The sequence below is a fragment of the Schistocerca americana genome, chromosome 8 (genome assembly GCF_021461395.2).
Source record: "Schistocerca americana isolate TAMUIC-IGC-003095 chromosome 8, iqSchAmer2.1, whole genome shotgun sequence".
Classification (NCBI taxonomy): Eukaryota; Metazoa; Arthropoda; class Insecta; order Orthoptera; family Acrididae; genus Schistocerca; species Schistocerca americana.
The window spans coordinates 490497340-490517578 of NC_060126.1; the positions used below are offsets into that span (position 1 = coordinate 490497340).

Below are 20239 nucleotides of genomic sequence, written 5' to 3' on the forward strand. Positions count from 1 at the left end.
CCTACGTGTTGTCTGCTTCGTCGTCCCCAATTTTAATAAACGTATCGCTAATCTCATTTATGTTACTCGTCCTTATTTTCGTGTCACTCTCAGTCCATACTGCGTACTCATTAGACTGATCATTCCATTCATCAGGTACTGCAGCTCTTCCTCACTTTCACTCGGTATATCAAAGTAATCAGCGGATTTTATCGCTGATATCCTCTTTTCCTGAATTCTAATCCCACTGTGAACCTTTATTTTATTCCCATCATTGTTTTTCAGATATACAGGGTGGTCCATTTATAGTAACCGGGCCAAATACCTCACGAAATAAGCATCAAACGAAAAAACTACAAAGAACGAAACTCGTCTAACTTCAAGGGGAAACCAGATGGTGCTATGGTTGGCCCGGTAGATGGCGCTGCCATTGGTCAAACGGATATCAACTGCGTTTTTTAAATAGGAACCCCCATTCTTTATTACATATTCGAGTAGTAAGTAAAGAAATATGAATGTTTTAGTTGGACCGCTTTTTTCGCTTTGTGATGGATGGCGCTGTATTAGTGACAAACGTATAAGTACGTGGTATCACGTAACATTCCGCCAGTGTGGACGGTATTTGCTTCGTGATACATTACCCGTGTTAAAATGGACCGTTTACCGACTGCAGAAAAGGTCGATATCGTGTTGATGTATGGCTATTGTGATCAAAATGCCCAACGGGCTTGTTTTATGTATGCTGCTCGGTATCCTGGACGACATCATCCAAATGTCCGGACCGTTCACGGGATTGTTAAGTTATTTAAGGAAACAGGAAGTGTTCAGCCACATGTGAAATGCCAACCACGACCTGCTTTTGAGCATTTATTGCATTAATGTGGTATTTACAGGTAATCACGCTGTAACCGCATGCGTTCTCAGAAATGATAAGTTCACAAAGGTACGTGTATCACATTGGAACAACCGAAATAAAATGTTTAAACGTACCTACGTTTTGTATTTTAATTTAAAAAACCTACCTGTTACCAACTGTTCGTCTAAAATTGTGAGCGATATGTCTGTGACTATTACAGTGCTATCTATCACAAAGCGAAAAAAGTTGTTCGACTCAAACATTCATATTTCTTTACATACTACACGAATATGTTATAAAAAATGGGGTTCCTATTTAAAAAACGCAGTTGATATCCGTTTGACCTATGACAGCGATATCAAGCGGGCCAACCATAGCACCATCTGGTTCCCCCTTCAAGCTAGACAAGTTTCGTTCTTTGTAGTTTTTTCGTTTGACTCTTATTCCTTTAGATATTTGGCCCGGCCACGATCAATGGACCAGTGCTCGACTCAATGTATAAGAGTCGAGCACTTAGTTCTTGGACTCCCGTTCTTATTTTTCCCTCTTGTTTCTTGTACATACTGTGTATTACTGGGGTTTCCCTATAGCTTGCAGTTACTTTCGTAAGAATTATGCACCATTTTACTTTGTCGAATACTTTTTCCAGGTAGACAAGTATTAGAAATACTTCTGTCGGATAAATATCTCCTCTAGAATTCTCCTTACCTTATGCTCTTCAGCTGTATGTGTCGCCATTGCACACGTTATGATGTCATCTATCCACCGCACAGTACAGCGTCGGCTCTGTCTTTTTCTAAACCTTTTCTGAATACGACTGGGGATCACTATACCTGCCTTATGGAGAGAAACCTCCGCGTAATCTCCGTTCTTGATGCACTCTAGCACGAATTGGTTGAAGGCAGATTGGTAGCTATTCATTTGGATCCAGAACAGTTGGACACCGAGTGGGGACCACCCTACCAACGTTATAGATAGGAAATTATATGGGGAGAGTGGACTCACTCAGGAAATCGTAAACCCAACATAAAAATACGGAGTGGGGAACAGCGGCCAGTCGAACTGTTGTAGCAGCATATACCATCAGCCGTTATTGAAAATTTTATTTAAGCCATTAGTTTCAATGCCTTAGTAGCGTCTCCTCCAGACCCCAATACCTCAAACGTCCAGATGATTCCAGTCGTATAAGATTACACAGGAAAAGCTGTAGTAACTGGATTCGATAGAAATCTCTCCATTAGTGTGTCGAAACACTACTATAGAATGCAGTCACTACAGCACTTCCAGTGTTATGCACATATATCGCTGGAATACTCTGGACATTTGATTACTTGGGCCTACAGGATTCGCTACTAAGGCGTTGGAACTAGTAGCCTAAATACAGTTTTCTAAAATATCAGATGATGGTAAATATTTCTATTCCAGCACGCAGCAATTGAAGAGTCCTCTTTTGGGGTATAGTGTCCAGGAGAGCTCTCCACGATGATATGACTGGACAGGTCCTCTGCCAGAACGAAACAACCTGTGAATTCCCAATAACAAGTGGGCTTAAACAAGGATGCGTTCTTGCACTAACATTGTTTGCATTGTATCTGGCAGCTATGCTTTACAAGACATCCGTAAACAATGCAGGAACAGAACTAAAGTACAGGTTCGATGGAGGATTATTCAATCAGCCCAGACTCCATTCAAAAATGTTCACCAGTACCACCCGTGTGACAAAGCTGCAGTATGCTGATGACAATGCTTCTCCAGCTCATTCACCTGCAGAGCTGCATCTGTCAGTTGATTCCTTCAGCAGGGCGTACGAACGATTTGGTCTGTCTATCAATATTCCAAAGACAAAGGTGATGGCGCAGCCAACTCCTGGCTCCTCCGTTCCTGATTTCAGCACATCCGTTTATGATACACCCTTGGAACAAGTAGACCATTTCCTCTACCTAGGAAGCATACTGTCATTCAACTGCTCATCTGGAGAAGATGTGGAGAATAGATTACGTGCTGCCCATGTAGCATTTGGACGTCTTACAAAGCGTCTCTTCCTGAATAAAGACCTAACACTGTACACCAAACTGATGGTGTACAAAGCTGTAGTCATTTCCACCCTGCTATATGGTTGCGAAACCTGGACGCTATCTTGCTGTGATCTGAAGAAACTAGAACGCTTCAACCAACAGAAGCTAACATATATTATGAACCTGAAATGGGATGACTTCATATCCAACACGGCTGTTCTTGAGAAAGCAAAAATGTATAGCATGGAAGCTCTTATCATTGTGCATCAACTCAGATGGGTCGGACATGTCCAGTGGGTGAAAAATGACAGACTTCCACGCCAAATGCTGTACAGCGAAGTGAGCACAGGTAAAAGGCCACGAGGTGCCCCTCTCAAACGTTATAAGGATCAGTACAAGAAAAATCTAAAAAACTTGAACATCGATCCGAGTAACTGGTCCACAATAGCAGAAGATCGAAGTCGCGGGCGCACAGTTACCTCAAATGCTCTTCAAAACATTGGGCTAGAACGTCGAAGAATGGAGAATGACAAACGCCAGAGACGTAAACTCCTCCAGGCTCAGCGACGTCCTCCACCTTCCATCAGCTGTAATGTGTGCGGCCGCCTGTTCCACGCTAGGATTGGATTTCTAAGCCATCAACGACACTTTCACGCCTGAACCGTGACAAAGGAAATCTCAGGAGAGAAATGAAAACTCGGATACGAGTATCAGCTGACGACGTCCGGGAGAGGTGGATGACAATTGGTAGCACTATACCCAAATTATAGAAAGGAACTGTATGATGAACGTGGGTTCACTTTTGGAATTGCTGTCCTCAGTGTACTGTAGCTCTTACTCACCTTGGAGACCGCGCAACTGGGGTCCGCGTTGGGACTGTGATAAGTGCAACAGGGCTCTCTGCTGATGTTATACAGAAGGATGTGTACGGTTAATGAGGACTTACCTAAGGCGTCGCTGTCCTCGGTGCGCTGCAGCTCGCGCTCGTTGATGGTGAACTGGTAGCTGGGGCTCTCGTTGGGGTCGTGGTAGCCGGAGTAGGTGGGCTGGTACTGGGGGCTGTCCTGCGGCACCGGCGGCCGGTACGGGATGGGCGCCTGCGACAGGTCCATGCGGCGGTGGACGCCGGCGCCGCGCACCCGGTAGCCGCGGGGACCCGCCGAGTAGACGGTGTCGGGGCGAGAGCGCTCCCCCCAGCGGCCCTGCACCACGCCGTTGCGCGACGTCGCCGTGTGGAAGTGCAGCGACGGCGGACCTGCCGGCAAGCGCGCTGCTGCAGCAGGTGGCTCCAGCCGTGAGTGGGCCGCGGCACCGCAGGCAGCTCACAGGAGTGACCGCGAGGGCCGAGGCGGGGTATTGTATACCGATTAGGTTCCTTTCAGATTACGCTGATACAACAGCTCCCTACTTAGCAATCATATACAACCCCTCGCTCACCGATAGATCTGTAACTACAGATTGGAAAATTGCGCAGGTCGCACCAGTGTTTAAGAAGGGCAGTAGGAGTAATCCATCGAACTACAGACCTATATCATTGACGTCAGTTTGCAATACTGTATACTCGCATATACTGTATTCAAACATTACGAATCACCTCGAAGGGAACGATCTATTGATACGTAATGAGCATGGTTACAGAAAACATCTTTCTTGTGCAACGGAGCTAGCTCTTTATTCGCACGAAGTAATGGCCGCTATCGACAGGGGATCTCAAGTTGATTCCGTATTTCTAGATTTCTAGAAAGATTTTGACACCGTTCCTCACAAGCGACTTCTAATCAAGCTGCGGGCCTATGGGGTATCGTCTCAGTTGTGCGACTGCATACGTGATTCCCTGTCAGGAAGGTCGCAGTTGGTAGTAATAGACGGCAAATCATCGAGTAAAACTGAAGTGATATCTGGTATTCCCCAGGGAAGCGTCCTGGGACCTCTGCTGTTCCTGATCTACATAAATCACCTGGGTGACAATCTGAGCAGTTCTCTTAGGTTGTTCGCAGATGATGCTGTAATTTACCATCTAGTAAGGTCATCCGAAGACCAGTATCAGTTGCAAAGCGATTTAGAAAAGATTGCTGTATGGTGTGGCAGGTGGCAGTTGACGCTAAGTAACGAAGAGTGTGAGGTGATCCACATGAGTTTCAAAATTACTCGATAAATAGCACAATTCTCAAGGGTGTCAATTCAACTAAGTACCTGGGTGTTAAAATTACGAACAACTTCAGTTGGAAAGACCACATAGATAATATTCTGGGGAAGGCGTTTCATTGGCAGGGCACTTAGAAGGTGCAACAAGTCCACTAAAGAGACCCCTTACACTACACTCGTTCGTCCTCTGTTAGAATATTGCTGCGCGGTGTGGGATCCTTACCAGGTGGGATTGACGAAGGAAATCGAAAGGGTGCAAAAAAGGGGAGCTCGTTTTGTATTATCACGTAATAGGGGAGAGAGTGTGGCAGATATGATACGCGACTTGGGATGGAAGTCATTAAAGCAAAGATGTTTTTCGTCGCGGCGAGATCTATTTACGAAATTTCAGTTACCGACTTTCTCTTCCGTGTGAGAAAATATTTTGTTGAGCCCAACCTACATAGGTAGGAATGATCATCAAAATAAAATACGAGAAATCAGAGTTCGAACAGAAAGGTTTAGGTGTTCGTTTTTCCCGCGCGCTGTTTGGGAGTGGAATGGTAGAGAGATAGTATGATTGTGGTTCGATGAACCCTCTGCAAAGCACTTAAATGTGAATTGCAGAGTAATCATGTAGATCTAGATGTAGAGTCCATGGAAACAGCAAGTCCCCCCTCACTCGCTTCCGCCCCTACCCATCGTACAAGTTACTGTACTGGTCTTGTTAATTTATCACTGTTGTGTTCCGATCGCTAGAGTTCAACATACGCTACTGGCCATGAAAATTGCTATACCAAGAAGAAATGCAGATGATAAACCGGTATTCATTCGACAAATATATTACCCTACAACTGACATGTCATTACATTTTCACTCAATTTGCGTGCATAGATCCTGAGAAATCAGTACCCAGAACAACCACCTCTGGCCGTAATAACGGCCTTGATACGACTGGGCATTGAGTCAAACAGAGCCTGGATGGCGTGTGCAGGTACAGCTGCCCATGCAGCTTTAACACGATACCACAGTTCATCAAAAGTAGTGACTGGCATATTGTGACGAGCCGGTTGCTCGGCCACCATTGACAAGACGTTATCAATTGGTGAGAGATCTGGAGAGTGTGCTGGTCAGGGCAGCAGTGGAACACTTTCTGTATCCAGAATGGCCTGTACAGGACCTGCAACAGGCAGTCGTGCATTATCCTGCTGAAATGTAGGGTTTCATTGGGATCGAATGAAGGGTAGAGCCACGGATCGTAACATATCTGAAATGTAACGTTCACTGTTAAAGCTGCCGTCAATGCGAACAAGAGGTGACCGAGACGTGTAACCAATGGCACCCCGTACCATCACACTTGGTGATACGCCAGTATGGCGATGACGAATACACGCTTCCAACGTGCATTCACCACGACGTCGCCAAACACGGATGCGACCATCATGATGCTGTAAACAGAACCTGGATTCATCCGAAAAAATGATGTTGTGCCATTCGTGCACCCAGGTTCGTCGTTGAGTACACCATCGCAGGCGCTCCTGTCTGTGGTGCAGCGTCTAGGGTAACCGCAGCCATGGTTTCCGAGCTGATAGTCCATGCTGCTACAAAAGTCGTCAAACTGATCGTGCAGATGGTTCTTGTCTTGCAAATATCCCCATCTGCTGACTCAGGGATCGAGACGTGGCTGCACGATCCGTTACAGTCATGTGGATAAGATACCTGCCATCTCGACTGCTAGTGATACGAGGCCGTTGGGGTCCAGCACGCCGTTCCGTATTTCCCTCCTGAAGCCACCGATTCCGTATTCAGCTAACAGTCATTGGATCTCGACCAACGCGAGCAGCAATGTCACGATCCGACGTATATCAGAGTCGGAAACGTGATGGTACGCATTTCTTCTCCTTACACGAGGCATCACAACAACGTTTCACCAGGCAACGCCGGTCAGCCGCTGTTTGTGTATGAGAAACTGGTTGGAAACTTTCCTCATGTCAGCACGTTGTAGGTGTCGCCACCGGCGCCAACCTTGTGTGAATGCTGTGTAAAGCTAATCATTTGCATATCACAGCATCTTCTTCCTGTCTGTTAAATTTCGCATCTGTAGCACGTCATCTTCGTGGTGTAGTAATTTTAATGGCCAATAGTGTACTTACACTTAAGCGTTTATCGGAGTTGTAATCTTATTTTCAGTTCCTTATATTTTCGGTTAGTTGCCTCTCTCTCTCTCTCTGATGGGTGGGGCGCCGTCTTTGGGAGACATATGACCAACAATATTGGCATGAGCCTCGACCTTGTTGCCCGCGGCTTGTGAGACAGATGTTGCCAGTTACCATACTCTGCACCAAGGATCTGTTCGTGGAAGCTCTGTGTCGAATGGAATCAGCTGATTACTGATGTCCTGCACGAATTTGATAAATACGTGCTACGTTGCTGTGTATGTGTCGAGCGCCTGGACGTGTACGGGTATGGAGACAACCTCACGAATTCATTGACCCTGCATGTCAGCAAGGGACCGTCCAAGCCGGTGAAGGCTCTGTATTGGTGTGGGGCGTGCGCAGTTGGAGTGATACAGGACTCTTGATACGTCTAGATACGACTTTGACAGGTGACACGCACGTTGGCATCCTGTATGATCATCTGCATCCATTCATGTCCATTATGCATTCCGAGGGACTTGGGCAATTCCAGCAGGACAATGCGACGCACCACGCGTCCATAATTGCCACACAGTTGCTCCAGGAACATTTTGAGTTTAAGCACTTCCATTGGCCACCGAACTGCCAAGACATAAACATTATTGAGCATATCTGCCCCCAGATGCAAAGCAACTTCGCAGTTCTCAAGATACACTAATGTGAGCACGACTGAGATTAAAGCCAGCCACGTAGAATTTTGACAACCTATCACTGTAACCCGACACTGGAAAATGTATCCCTCTCTAGTAATTTTTGTAAGGACTGAAAGGGAAGATGGAGCCCATTCCAAATTGGAAGTACAAATAAAAGTTTTCCCCTCACAGTACCATTAAAAATCACATTAGTTTTCTACTTCAAATGTAGCGGTGGGAAAAAGGGCATTCCTGGCCAAGGGAAGTCTATTATGAAACATAGGCCTTTGAGGTAGCATTAAATGGTAGCGAAACATGAACAACGGAAAACCAGAACAGAAGAGAAGCGAAGCATTTGAGATGTGGTGCTACAAAAGAATGATGAAAATTAGTTGGTCTGGTAAGGTAAGGAATGAGGATGTTCTCTGAAGAATCGGCGAGGAAATGTTCAAGTGTGTGTGAGTTCTTAAGGGACCAAACTGCAGCGGTCATCGGTCCCTAGACGTACACACTACATAAACTAACGTATGTTAAGAACAACACACACACCCATGCCCGAGGGAGGACTCGAACCTCCGGTGGGAGGGCCGTGTAGTCAGTGGCATGGCGCCTCTAACAGCGCGACCACTCCGCGCGGCAGGAAAGGAATACATGGAAAACACTGACAAGATGACAGGATGATAGGACCATGGATTAATTTACAACCTACTGGAGGGAGTTATAGAGGGTAAAAACCATAGAGGAAGGCGGAGATTGGTATACATCCGGTGAATAACAGAAGACGTTGGCACAGGAGAGGAATTCATGGTGGGCTGCATCAGACCAGTCAGGAGACAAAAGATAAGATAGCTTTCCACAGGGTCTCTAAAGCACAACTGTTTAGTGTTCATGTGTGATGAGTCTGGCTCTGAGCACTACGGGACTTAACATCTATGGTCATCAGTACCCTAGAACTTAGAGCTACTTAAAACTAACTAACCTAAGGACATCACACAACACCCAGTCATCACGAGGCAGAGAAAATCCCTGACACCGCCGGGAATCGAACCCGGGAACCCGGGTGCGGGAAGCGAGAACGCTACCGCACGACCACGAGCTGCGAACTGCGACGAGTCTGCGTACGGTTCTGTTCTGTTGACGATGACGATAAGACGACAAGAAAGGGAAGTAAGAAAGATCAGGGATCAACGTCCTCCGACAACTAGGACATTAGATTGAGGAGTAAATCTGCCGTGTTCTTCCCAGGGAACCATAGCGGCATTATCCATAACCGGCTTGGGAGAACAACTGGAAAACCTAAATGAGGGTGCTCGGACATAAATTGGAAGAGTCTTGCGCCCACATGCGAGTCGACTCTTCTAATCACTGTGACACCTCGTTCGGTGACGTGAAAGTGAAGGACGAGAGAAAAGTACTATCACAGGAACACAGACTTCTCGCTCTCAGATCGAGGGTTCGGGAGCTGCAGAGGCTAATGTACAAATCCTACAGACTGGTTCTCATAGAAAGTGACTCCAAGAGATTTTTGTAGTGTACAAATCCGACAGTCGTCATTACAAGTGAGTCCAAGAGAGTTGGGTAATATCTGGTGATCAAGAATTAACAACCACCATTCCTTTATTCTTGCTGCCGCGAATATGATGGTAATATTTTTTACACAATTAATATTCGAGCCATTTGCTCCTAGTCGAAGGCGACACGACTAACATCTGTTCAGAAATCATAGCTAGGCTGTCAGATTCTTTGTAACATGAAAGAACTGCAACATACCACAAAAATAACAAATATTCCAGTAAAACAATACCACAGGATGCACATGACACATTTAAGCAGTGTACAGACTTCATTCTCTGTTCACATTGGGAGGAAGATTCTAGAAATCTGTTGACGAGCAGCAGTCGAATTATCCACAAATAAATAAAGCAACAGCTGTATTTTTATATAGGATTTATTACAGAGACAGTCAGTTTCGACATTCCTAATGCCACCAACATGTTCTCTATGGTAACATAGTGGCTGAGCCTGTATTTCCAGACAAAATATCATGCCAAAGTCAACCAGTATTTGCACAACGTATTTGACTTGGCTGGACACTTGTAAACAATCTGAGTGCACTACGGTTCGCTTTTGTGTGGCAAAACAAGCTCAGCCACTGTGTTACCACAGAGAGCCTGATGATGGCATAAGGGAGTGCCGAAACCGGCTGCCTCTGAAATAAATCAGTGATGAAAAACCACCTTTTGGTGGTTATATATATCGTCCGACCTAGCAAGGATGAATGAATTGAAACTCTACGAAAGTATGAACTTCTTAAGAGTTTCTATGTGTTTAGTAAGAATCTACTATAAACGTACAATAGAATTATCATCAAATGAGTAAACAACGAAAGAGAATGGCTAATTATTGCAACCGGCTGTGTCAACATTATGGAGTGGAACGTAAAGTCTAAATATCAGTGGTTTTTCGATATCTCTGTTAGCACTAAAGTAAGCTGGGGAAGGATCAAACCTGCTTTAATGATACTACTAACTATGCAACTCTGTTCTCGGCTTAACGGGGAGTACTCTTCACTATACGGAACGTGTCGTGCCAGCTGACCGAATATCCGACCAGCGGTGAAACTGGATTCAGGATTTTCTGGCAGACGTAGTTCATTACGTTGTTCCTAATGGCAGGGAACTGTGCGATGTAAAAGTAACTTTTGGAGTTCCTAAAAAAGCTCCTAATAAGATTGTTACTCACAACAATTGAACTGTATACGAGTAAATGATCTGGAAGATAACATTGGAAGATCAGTGTGGTTGTTCACAGATGATGCTATATTACGTACGAAAGTCACAGAGACAGAAAATTGTAGCGAACAGCAGGAAGATCTGAAAAGCAATGATGCTTGGTGCAGGAAGTGGCATGTGGTCCTCTACATAATAAGAAGTCTAAATGAGCCCGTTTTCGGGAAAGCAGCTTTGGGGAAAGGTGCGGGAACCGCGATCCTATTTCTTGAGGGCTGCCCAGAAAGTAATGAACTGCACTTTATTTTCTCCACCAATTCCTGTTTGAACATAATGAGAATTACACATACTAATGAAATGTGTTTTATCTGCACACCCTATTTTTCCACGTAATCTCCATCCCGTTCTGTGGCCTTCCTCCAGCGTGAACCAAGGGCGTGTATGCCCTGTCGGTACCAGTCCTTGTTCTAGCAGCGGAACTAGTGCTTCACTGTGTGAATCACCACCTCATATACCGAGCGAGGTTGCGCAGTGGTTAGACACTGGACTCGCATTCGGGAGGACGACGGTTCAATCCCGCGTCCGGCCACCCTGATTTAGGTTTTCCGTGATTTCCCTAAATCACTCCAGGCAAATGTCGGGATGGTTCCTCTGAAAGGGCACGGCCGACTTCCTTCCCCATCCTTCCCTAATCCGATGAGACCGATGACCACGCTGTCTGGTCTCCTTCCCCAAAACAACCAACCAACGACTACATCATGGTCCTCAAAATGTCTTCCATGAATGGCATCCTTTAATGGCCAAAACAAGAGGAAGTCCGAGGGGACTGGGTCTGGGCCGTATAGTGGATGGCGTGACACTGCCCATCCCTGTTCTGCGAACTGTTCACCAGTCCTCAGTCTTGTGCGGGGCCGATCGCTATCGTATTGCAGCAGAACATCTCGTGGGTTACTGTGGCGCCAGAGTCGCCTGTAGCGGGTCTTTAGTTGTGTTATTGTGTCGACATATGCTTCTGAATTAATGGTACCGCCTCTTGGCGTCACATCAGTGAGGATCACACCTTCACAGTCGCAGAACGCGGTGATCATGACATTACCGACGGAAGCAGTTGCTTTGAATTTTTTCTTCTGTGAGGAGTGGGAAAGGCGCCTTTCCAAAGACGGTCGTTTTGTTTCGGGCCTAGAATTGTGAACCCAGGTTTCATCACCTGTCACAACCCGGAAAATGAAGTGCTCCCCCTCAGCTTCAAAACGTTAAACAAATTAAGACTTTTTTCTGTGCCATTTGTGATCCACCGTTAGAGACCCAGGACCCGTTTTGCACACACTTTTGAATATCCAAGAGCGGATAATTGTATCCACACTTTCTTTGCTGATTGACAGACTTAGCGCCAAGTGCCGAGTCGTATTGCGTCTGTCCTCGCGAATTACATCATCTGCTCGCTGCAACTGTCAGGTGTATTAGCCGTGGATGGTCTCCCCGAGAGCTGTAAATCGTGGAGCTCCGCCGAACCGCATTCTGAAGACCTCACCCTCCGTGCCCAGCAACTGTCGACAGCAGATGCTCCATAGACGTTGCACAAGCGTCTGTGAATATCCCCCACGGTTTCTTTCTCTGCAGTGAGAAATCCAATGACGGCACGTTGCTTGTAACGTACATCACCTACAGACGCCATTTTGAAAATGTCCTGCAGCTGCGCTATCTATCAGAAGTGACGGAAAATTGACGCGCTCACTCAGAAGACTTCAAGTAATACATACGCAACGTTTCGCACTCCTAACATTGTTTTGGGCTGAGAAAAAAAAATGCGAAGCTTTACTTTCTAGGCAACTGATGTCTCATCGGTTGTGAAGAGTTAGGTGTGTATACTTGTCGTGTGGATGTCTGCGATAATTATCTGTGTAGCGTAGTTTTATGTTTGCACTGGCTTGGGTAATGGGTGTCTAAGGGGATCGCCCGGGCTTGTTGCCCATATCCAGCGAGACGACCCCAACAAACAGTGTCAAATGCCCTCATTGCATGAGACGCCGCGAAAAGGTTTGGAAGTCAGCCCAATACCCAACACATTGGGTGCATAGTCTGATGATCAGGCACTACCTTCCCCCTACCGGTCAAATTTCTTACGCCATCAGGAATCGAATCAACTACCTCCGAACTACTCATGATTTCACGGGCGACCGTTCGCGATTTCGGCTACAGAGGCAGGTCCATTGTAAAATATCGTGCATAAATATACGGAAAGAGCCACTGTTGTGCGCTTATGTGACTGGCGATAAGTCACTGGAAACACTCACTAACTCAAAATGTTTTGGAGTATGCGACAGGCGTGACGTGAAGTGGAAACAATATAACATACTCCGTAGTTTCCTCCAGCTGCTCTACTAACTAGACGTTCTAAGAATCCTATGGAAATGTAATTCATCCACAAAAAATTAACACCCTCGCTCAACCGTTTCTTGAATACTGCTCGACGGTCTGTGGCTTTTACCAGATAACTCCAATAGAAGATCTGTTTCGTAAGCGCGAGAGCCTTTGGAGCTGCTCATCCAACTCTGCAAACAGATGCTCTAGACTAGAGGTGTTGCACATCGCGGATAACTTCAGTATCAAAATTCATCGAGTGTACGTTCCAAGAAAAATGAGGTAGCACCCCTAAGCCGTAGTAAAATTTGTTGTTTTGAAGAGCGTGCCAGAGTGCGTAACGTGAAGCAGTCGCTCTCCGTTTCTGGCGGTGGCGCCGCTGTGGCAATCGCAGCTTTGGTGTCTCCCTCTGGTGGGAAACAGGAAGGGTTGCCTGTTGACGTGCATTTAAGGGGCACTGTGAGCTTTCCAGGGGGTGAGTTGGTCAGCCGGGTCAGTGTGGGGCAGTCAGTGTGTGTCTGTCGTCTGGAGTGCTAGTATGTGTTAGGCCGCCAGTCTGCTCGAGTTTGCTCAGGCAATGGGCATTGGCGGTTGGATCGATCGGTTGGTCGGTCACGCACTGAGACACAAGATGACTTGCCCGTCTTGAGCGTCGGCGCATGTGAGGTCGCCACGTCAGTCCAGTGGGCCGCGCCGTATAGCGAGAGGTAGGGGCTTCGCGGCCGACACGAGAGCGACAGGAGTCAAACCACGACATCGGTCTGGCCGACGCGAGCTGCGACGCCGTGAGACGGGAGATCGGCGCGCCTTCCTGCGTCCGTTGAAGTGACTGCCAGCGGACGGTTCGGGAAAGCGTTTTGGGGAATCTGCGCCAGGTCTTCGCCAGACATCGCAGTTTATTAGAAGTTAAGTGATTCGTGATATATTGTTTCATTTACTTGTTAAATTCTACTTGTTTTCTTGGTCAGTCTCTCGTCCCCAGCCTGCTCGTCTCTCTCCCGTCCTCATTTGTTAGGCAGTTAGTGTCTGTCTGTCTGTCGGTCTGCCATAAATTGATAGCTGCCTCTGTCATGTTTGTCGGATTCGGTGTTAAAGAATTTATTGCTTAAGGTGAGAAGGCCGAATTCCTGAAATGTGTTTTTATCTTGCCTATCATCTTGAGAGATGGTATATATGTAAGGTAGAGCATGTTTCTACATTTTATGTAAGACTGCATTTCATGGGTTTTTGTTTAAATGGTCATTTTAGTATATAAGGTTGCCACACTTCCACCGTAAGAGTTCTTTGAAAACAAGTTGCACTTCCGGTGAAAAATAATTTTTATTGTGAGTGTTTTGTACCATTTCCATCCCTCCTACGGGGTGCATAGTTTATTTGTTTGTGTGAATTGTTAAAATTTTTAGTATAAAGTAGTCTGGTGTGTTGCAGATTTGCACCAGTATAGTCTTTCAGAGCTTGTTGTGAGCGGTCGTGACTACGGCCGTGTTAAAAGGGAGCGGCAAGGTTCTCAGCCCGAAAGCTCATAGTGTCAAAAAAAATTTGTTATTTCTGCCTCTGAATAAATCGTAACTTGAGATTTACAGGTTGCTTTCTGATTACAATTTTAAATCTGTTTCAAAAAAAAAAAAAAAAAAAAAAGGGGGGGGGGACACTTATAGGAATAAATTCTTGGAAAAAATTTAATTTGCGTTCATCTGTTACCCACTGGCAACTACTTTTACGCTCAGGGTGTGATTAAATGTGTTAATGTTCTTGATTAATCGCTAGTAAATAATGTAAATTCTTAGGAAAAGGTTTTGAAAGTAAATTCACAGTTCAACTCCAAGATTTCTTTTGTCAGTGACAGTAGACAGTAGGCCCATTTAGTCGCCACAGTGGGTCTTCAACACGAGCGACGCGCCAGTGGGCAGACGGTCTCGCTATGGTGCCCGCCGGCAGCTGACTGCCAATTAGCGGGGAGGGGAGTGAGACGTGCAGACATGACGGGCGCCGCGCCGGCCGCCCCCTCCACTTTGCGTCGCCATCCTCCGTGACGGACGGAGCCGCTAATGTATGCTCGCGCCTGGCATAATGCCCGCCACGATTTGCACAGAATGCCGTCTCCAGCTGGGGGGGGAAACCATTACACGCCGCGGGAGGTCCCAACCTGCCGGAAGTCCGTAACACGGTGCTCGCCTCAGCTGACAGCGTCCTCTTCAGCTGGAGCCTTTCTGCGCGTTTACTGCCACTGGCGACAAAGTGTGCTGAATCAACGACCACGTGTCACGTTTATACGCTTCGTTGTACCGTTTTAAGCTTAAGCTTAGTACGACGGACACTGATATCTGTACTGGTTTTTCCACTCTGTCCAAATGTTCATCTCGGCAACTGACTTGGTTGTAATCTACCAGAGTTTTCGTCATTGTTCTGATTTGCCTTCTACATCTACATCTACATCTACACCTACGTGATTACTCTACTATTCACAATAAAGTGCCTGACAGAGGGTTCAATGAACCATTTCCAAGCTATCTCTCTGCCGTTGCACTCTCGAAGGACGCGCGGGATAAACGAGCACTTAGATTTTCTGTGCGAGCACTGATATCTGTTACTTTATAGTGATGATTATTTCTCCCAGTGTAGGTGGGTGCCAACAGAATGTTTTTTACAATCGGAGGAGAAAACTGGTGATTGAAATTTCATGAGAAGATCCCGTCGCAACGAAAAACGCCTTTGTTTTAATGATTGCCACACCAGTTCATGTATCATGTCTGTGGTATTATCTGCCCTATTTCGCGATAATACAAAACGAGCAGACTTTCTTTGAAATTTTTCCTTCCCATGCGTCAGTCCCATCTTATGCGGATCCCACACCGAACAGCAATATTGCAGAAAAGGGCGGACAAACGTGGTGTTAGCAGTCTCTTTAGTAGACCTGTTGTACCCTCTTAGTGTTCTACCAATGAATCGGTCTTTGGTTTGCTCTACCTACAAAATTGTCTGTGTGATCGTTCCAATTTAGGTTATTTGTAAGTGTAATCCCTAAGTATTTAGTTGAACTTACACCCTTCAGATTTGTGTGACTTATCACGTAACCGAAATTTAGCTGATTTCTTTTAGTACTCATGTGAATAACTTCACACTTTTCTTTATTCTGGGTCAATTGCCACTTTTCGCACCATACAGATATTTTATCTAAATAGTTTTTCAATTCGTTTTGGTCATATGATGACTTTACAAGACAGTAAATGACAGCAACATCGGCAATTAGTGGAAAATGGAATCGGTGGTTTCAGGGGGGTAATACGGACCGCCGTGCTGGATCCCAACGGCCTCGTTTCACTAGCAGTCGAGATGACAGGCATCTTATCCGCATGACAGTAACGGATCGTGCAGCCACGTCTCAATCACTGAGTCAGCAGATGGGAACGTTTGCAACACAACAACCATCTGCACGAACAGTTCGACGACGTTTGCAGCAGCATGGACGGCTCGGAGACCACGGCTGCGGTTACCCTTGATGCTGCATCACAGGCAGGAGCGCCTGCGATGGTATACTCAAGGATGAACCTGGGTGCACGAATGGCAAAACGTCATTTTTTCGGATGAATCGAGGTTCTGTTTACTGCATCATGATGGTCGCATCCGTGTTTGGCGACATCGCGGTAAACGCGCATCAGAAGCGTGTATTCGTCATCGCCATACTGGCGTATCACCGGGCGTGATGGTATGGGGTGCCATTGGTTACACGTCTCGGTCACCTCTTGTTCGCATTGACGGCACTTTGAACAGTGGGCGTTACATTTCACATGTGTTACGACCTGTGGCTCTACCCTTCATTCAATCCCTACGAAACCCTACATTTCAGCAGGATAATGCACGACCGCATATTGCAGGTACTGTACGGGCCTTTCTGGATACAGAAAATGTTCCACTGCTGCCCTGGCCAGCACATTCTCCAGATCTCTCACCAATTGGAAACGTCTGTTCAATAGTGGCCGAGCAACTGGCTCGCCACAATACGCCAGTCACTACTCTTGATGAACTGTGGTATCGTGTTGAAGCTGCATGGGCAGCTGTACCTGTACACGCCATACAAGCTCTGTTTGACTCAATGCCCAGTCGTATCAAGGCCGTTATTACGGCCAGAGGTGGTTGTTCTGGGTACTGATTTCTCAGGATCTATGCACCCAAATTGCGTGACAATGTAATCACATGTCATTTCCAGTATAATATATTGTATTACCCGTTTATCATCTGCATTTCTTCTTGGTTTAACAATTTTAATGGCCAGTAGTGTAATTACGTAAAGCTATACAGCAAAATATACACTATATGATCAAAAGTATCGCTACCGTACATCTAGTGTGGACGTTAGTATCGGGTACGTCCACCCATCATATTAACAACGACTTAAAATCTGTTGAGTACACTTTCAGTGAGTTGTCTGAATGTCTGTGGAGTAACGGTAGTCCATTCTTAATAGCCAAAACCTGCAAAGGTAATGATGCAGTCTGTAGCGAAGCCGACTTTGCAACTCGTCTCAAAGCTGTTCCATTAGGTTGAGGTCGGGACTCAGGGTAGACCATTTCAGGCATGTTATTGCACACAGTCCTTTGCTGCGAGGATAATGGTTTACGAAAGGGTACACTGATATCCTAGTACGTTCATCACCTCTGGACTCAAAAAATGGCTCTGAGCACTATGGGACTCAACTGCTGAGGTCATTAGTCCCCTAGAACTTAGAACTAGTTAAACCTAACTAACCTAAGGACATCACAAACATCCATGCCCGAGGCAGGATTCGAACCTGCGACCGTAGCGGTCTTGCGGTTCCAGACTGCAGCGCCTTTAACCGCACGGCCACTTCGGCCGGCTTCACCTCTGGACTGTCCCTATATTGTACGCAGTACACCAAGCTGTATAATGTTTTCATATCATTCTGCATTAAGCTGTTGCTTAAGTGCAATGTGAAGAGCACACCCGAAACACGAAACCCCCCTCCCATACTGTAACATCACCTCCTCTATACTTCACTATTAGCAGGTAACGTATTCGAGGCATCCCTCAACCCAAATCCTTCAATCGGACTGCCACAGGGTGTAGCGTGATTCACCACTCCAAATCCACTCGTGTCCAGCAATCAAATGTCCAGTGAGATCGTTTTTTACACCACTAAACGCATTACTTAGCACTGACTACACAAATGCGTCACTGATGAGCAGGTGATTGACCATTGCACCCCACTGGGACCCCCTACACACAGTCATAGTGCTAGACGGACAGCTGGTAGCGCTTAGGGGCACTTGTCCGCTGACATGACGCTTTTTTTTACAACCACCTTCTGCAATGGTCGACGATCCCTGTCCGTCAGTATACGAGATCTGTCAGGTATTGGTTCAACTATGGTTGTTTATTCGCGTTTCTACTTCACTGTAACGTCACAAGCTGTCGACTTGGGCAGCCTTATAACGTTATACGTAAATTGAAAGTGGAGAAGGGAGGAATCAGCTGCGACTACTGAAAATCTATACCGGACCAGGATTCGAACCTGTTTACGAGACAGGTGCGTTAACTTCTGCGCCATCCGGGACACGGCGTTCGTACCGACTAAGGTCCAAAGCGAGGGGAAAGATCCACCGTGGTATAACAATCATGTACGAAAGGTACTACGGAAACAAAGAAAGCTTCATCATAGGTTTAAGAGTAGTCGAATCATAGCTGATAAGGAAAAGCTGAACGAAGCGAAAAAGAGCGTAAAGAGAGCAATGAGAGAAGCATTCAACGAATTCGAACATAAAACATTGGCAAACAATCTAAACAAGAACCCTAAAAAGTTTTGGTCGTATGTAAAATCGGTAAGCGGATCTAAATCCCCTATTCAGTCACTCGTTGACCACGATGGCACCGAAACAGAGGACGACCGAAGAAAGGCAGAAATACTGAATTCAGTGTTCCGAAACTGTTTCACTGCGGAAAATCGTAACACGGTCCCTGACTTCAGCCGTCGCACGGACGCCAAAATGGAAAATATTGAAATAAACGATATCGGAATTGAAAAACAACTGCTATCACTTAGTAGCGGAAAAGCATCCGGACCAGACGAGATACCCTTAAGATTCTACAGTGATTATGCTAAAGAACTTGCCCCCTTTCTATCAGCAATTTATCGTAGATCGCTGGAAGAACGTAAAGTACCTAGCGACTGGAAGAAAGCGCAGGTCCTTCCCTCATCATAACCAACATGGATTCCGCAAACAGAGATCATGTGAAACTCAGCTCGCCCTATTTGCCCAAGAAATTCACAGTGCCGTAGACACTGGCGAGCAGATTGATGCCGTATTCCTGGACTTCAGGAAGGCATTTGATACGGTTCCGCACTTACGTTTAGTGAAAAAAATACGAGCTTACGGAATATCGGACCAGGTTTGTGATTGGATTCAGGATTTCCTAGAAGAAAGAACACAACATGTCATTCTTAACGGTTCACAACCTGCAGATGTAGAGGTAATTTCGGGAGTACCGCAGGGAAGCGTTATAGGACCTTTATTGTTTACAATATACATAAATGACTTAGTTGACAACTTCGGTAGCTCCGTGAGGCTATTTGCAGATGACACGGTTGTCTACAAGAAAGTAGCAACATCAGAAGACTCGTACGTACTCCAGGAGGGCCTGCAGAGGATTAATGCATGGTGCGACAGCTGGCAGCTTTCCCTAAACGTAGATAAATGTAATATAATGCGCATACATAGGGGCAGAAATCCATTCCAGTACGATTATGCCATAGGTGGTAAATCATTGGAAGCGGTAACGACCGTAAAATACTTAGGAGTTACTATCCGGAGCGATCTGAAGTGGAATGATCACATAAAACAAATAGTGGGAAAAGCAGGCGCCAGGTTGAGATTCATAGGAAGAATTCTAAGAAAATGTGACTCATCGACGAAAGAAGTAGCTTACAAAACGCTTGTTCGTCCGATTCTTGAGTATTGCTCATCAGTATGGGACCCTTACCAGGTTGGATTAATAGAAGAGATAGACATGATCCAGCGAAAAGCAGCGCGATTCGTCATGGGGACATTTAGTCAGCGCGAGAGCGTTACGGAGATGCTGAACAAGCTCCAGTGGCGGACACTTCAAGAAAGGCGTTACGCAATACGGAGAGGTTTATTATCGAAATTACGAGAGAGCACATTCCGGGAAGAGATGGGCAACATATTACTACCGCCCACATACATCTCGCGTAATGATCACAACGAAAAGATCCGAGAAATTAGAGCAAATACGGAGACTTACAAGCAGTCGTTCTTCCCACGCACAATTCGTGAATGGAACAGGGAAGGGGGGATCAGATAGTGGTTCAATA

General features: G+C 46.0%; 1 protein-coding gene across 1 annotated transcript in view; it reads right to left on the minus strand.

Annotated features, from left to right (window-relative positions):
* Positions 1 to 20239, minus strand: part of LOC124545169 (translation initiation factor IF-2-like) — a 121813-nt gene that overhangs the window by 76241 nt on the left and 25333 nt on the right. Inside the window, exon 3 of the mRNA XM_047124005.1 lies at positions 3797 to 4105. Within this exon, the coding sequence (XP_046979961.1) occupies positions 3797 to 4105 (309 nt within the window). The remainder of the gene's footprint in view (positions 1 to 3796; positions 4106 to 20239) is intronic.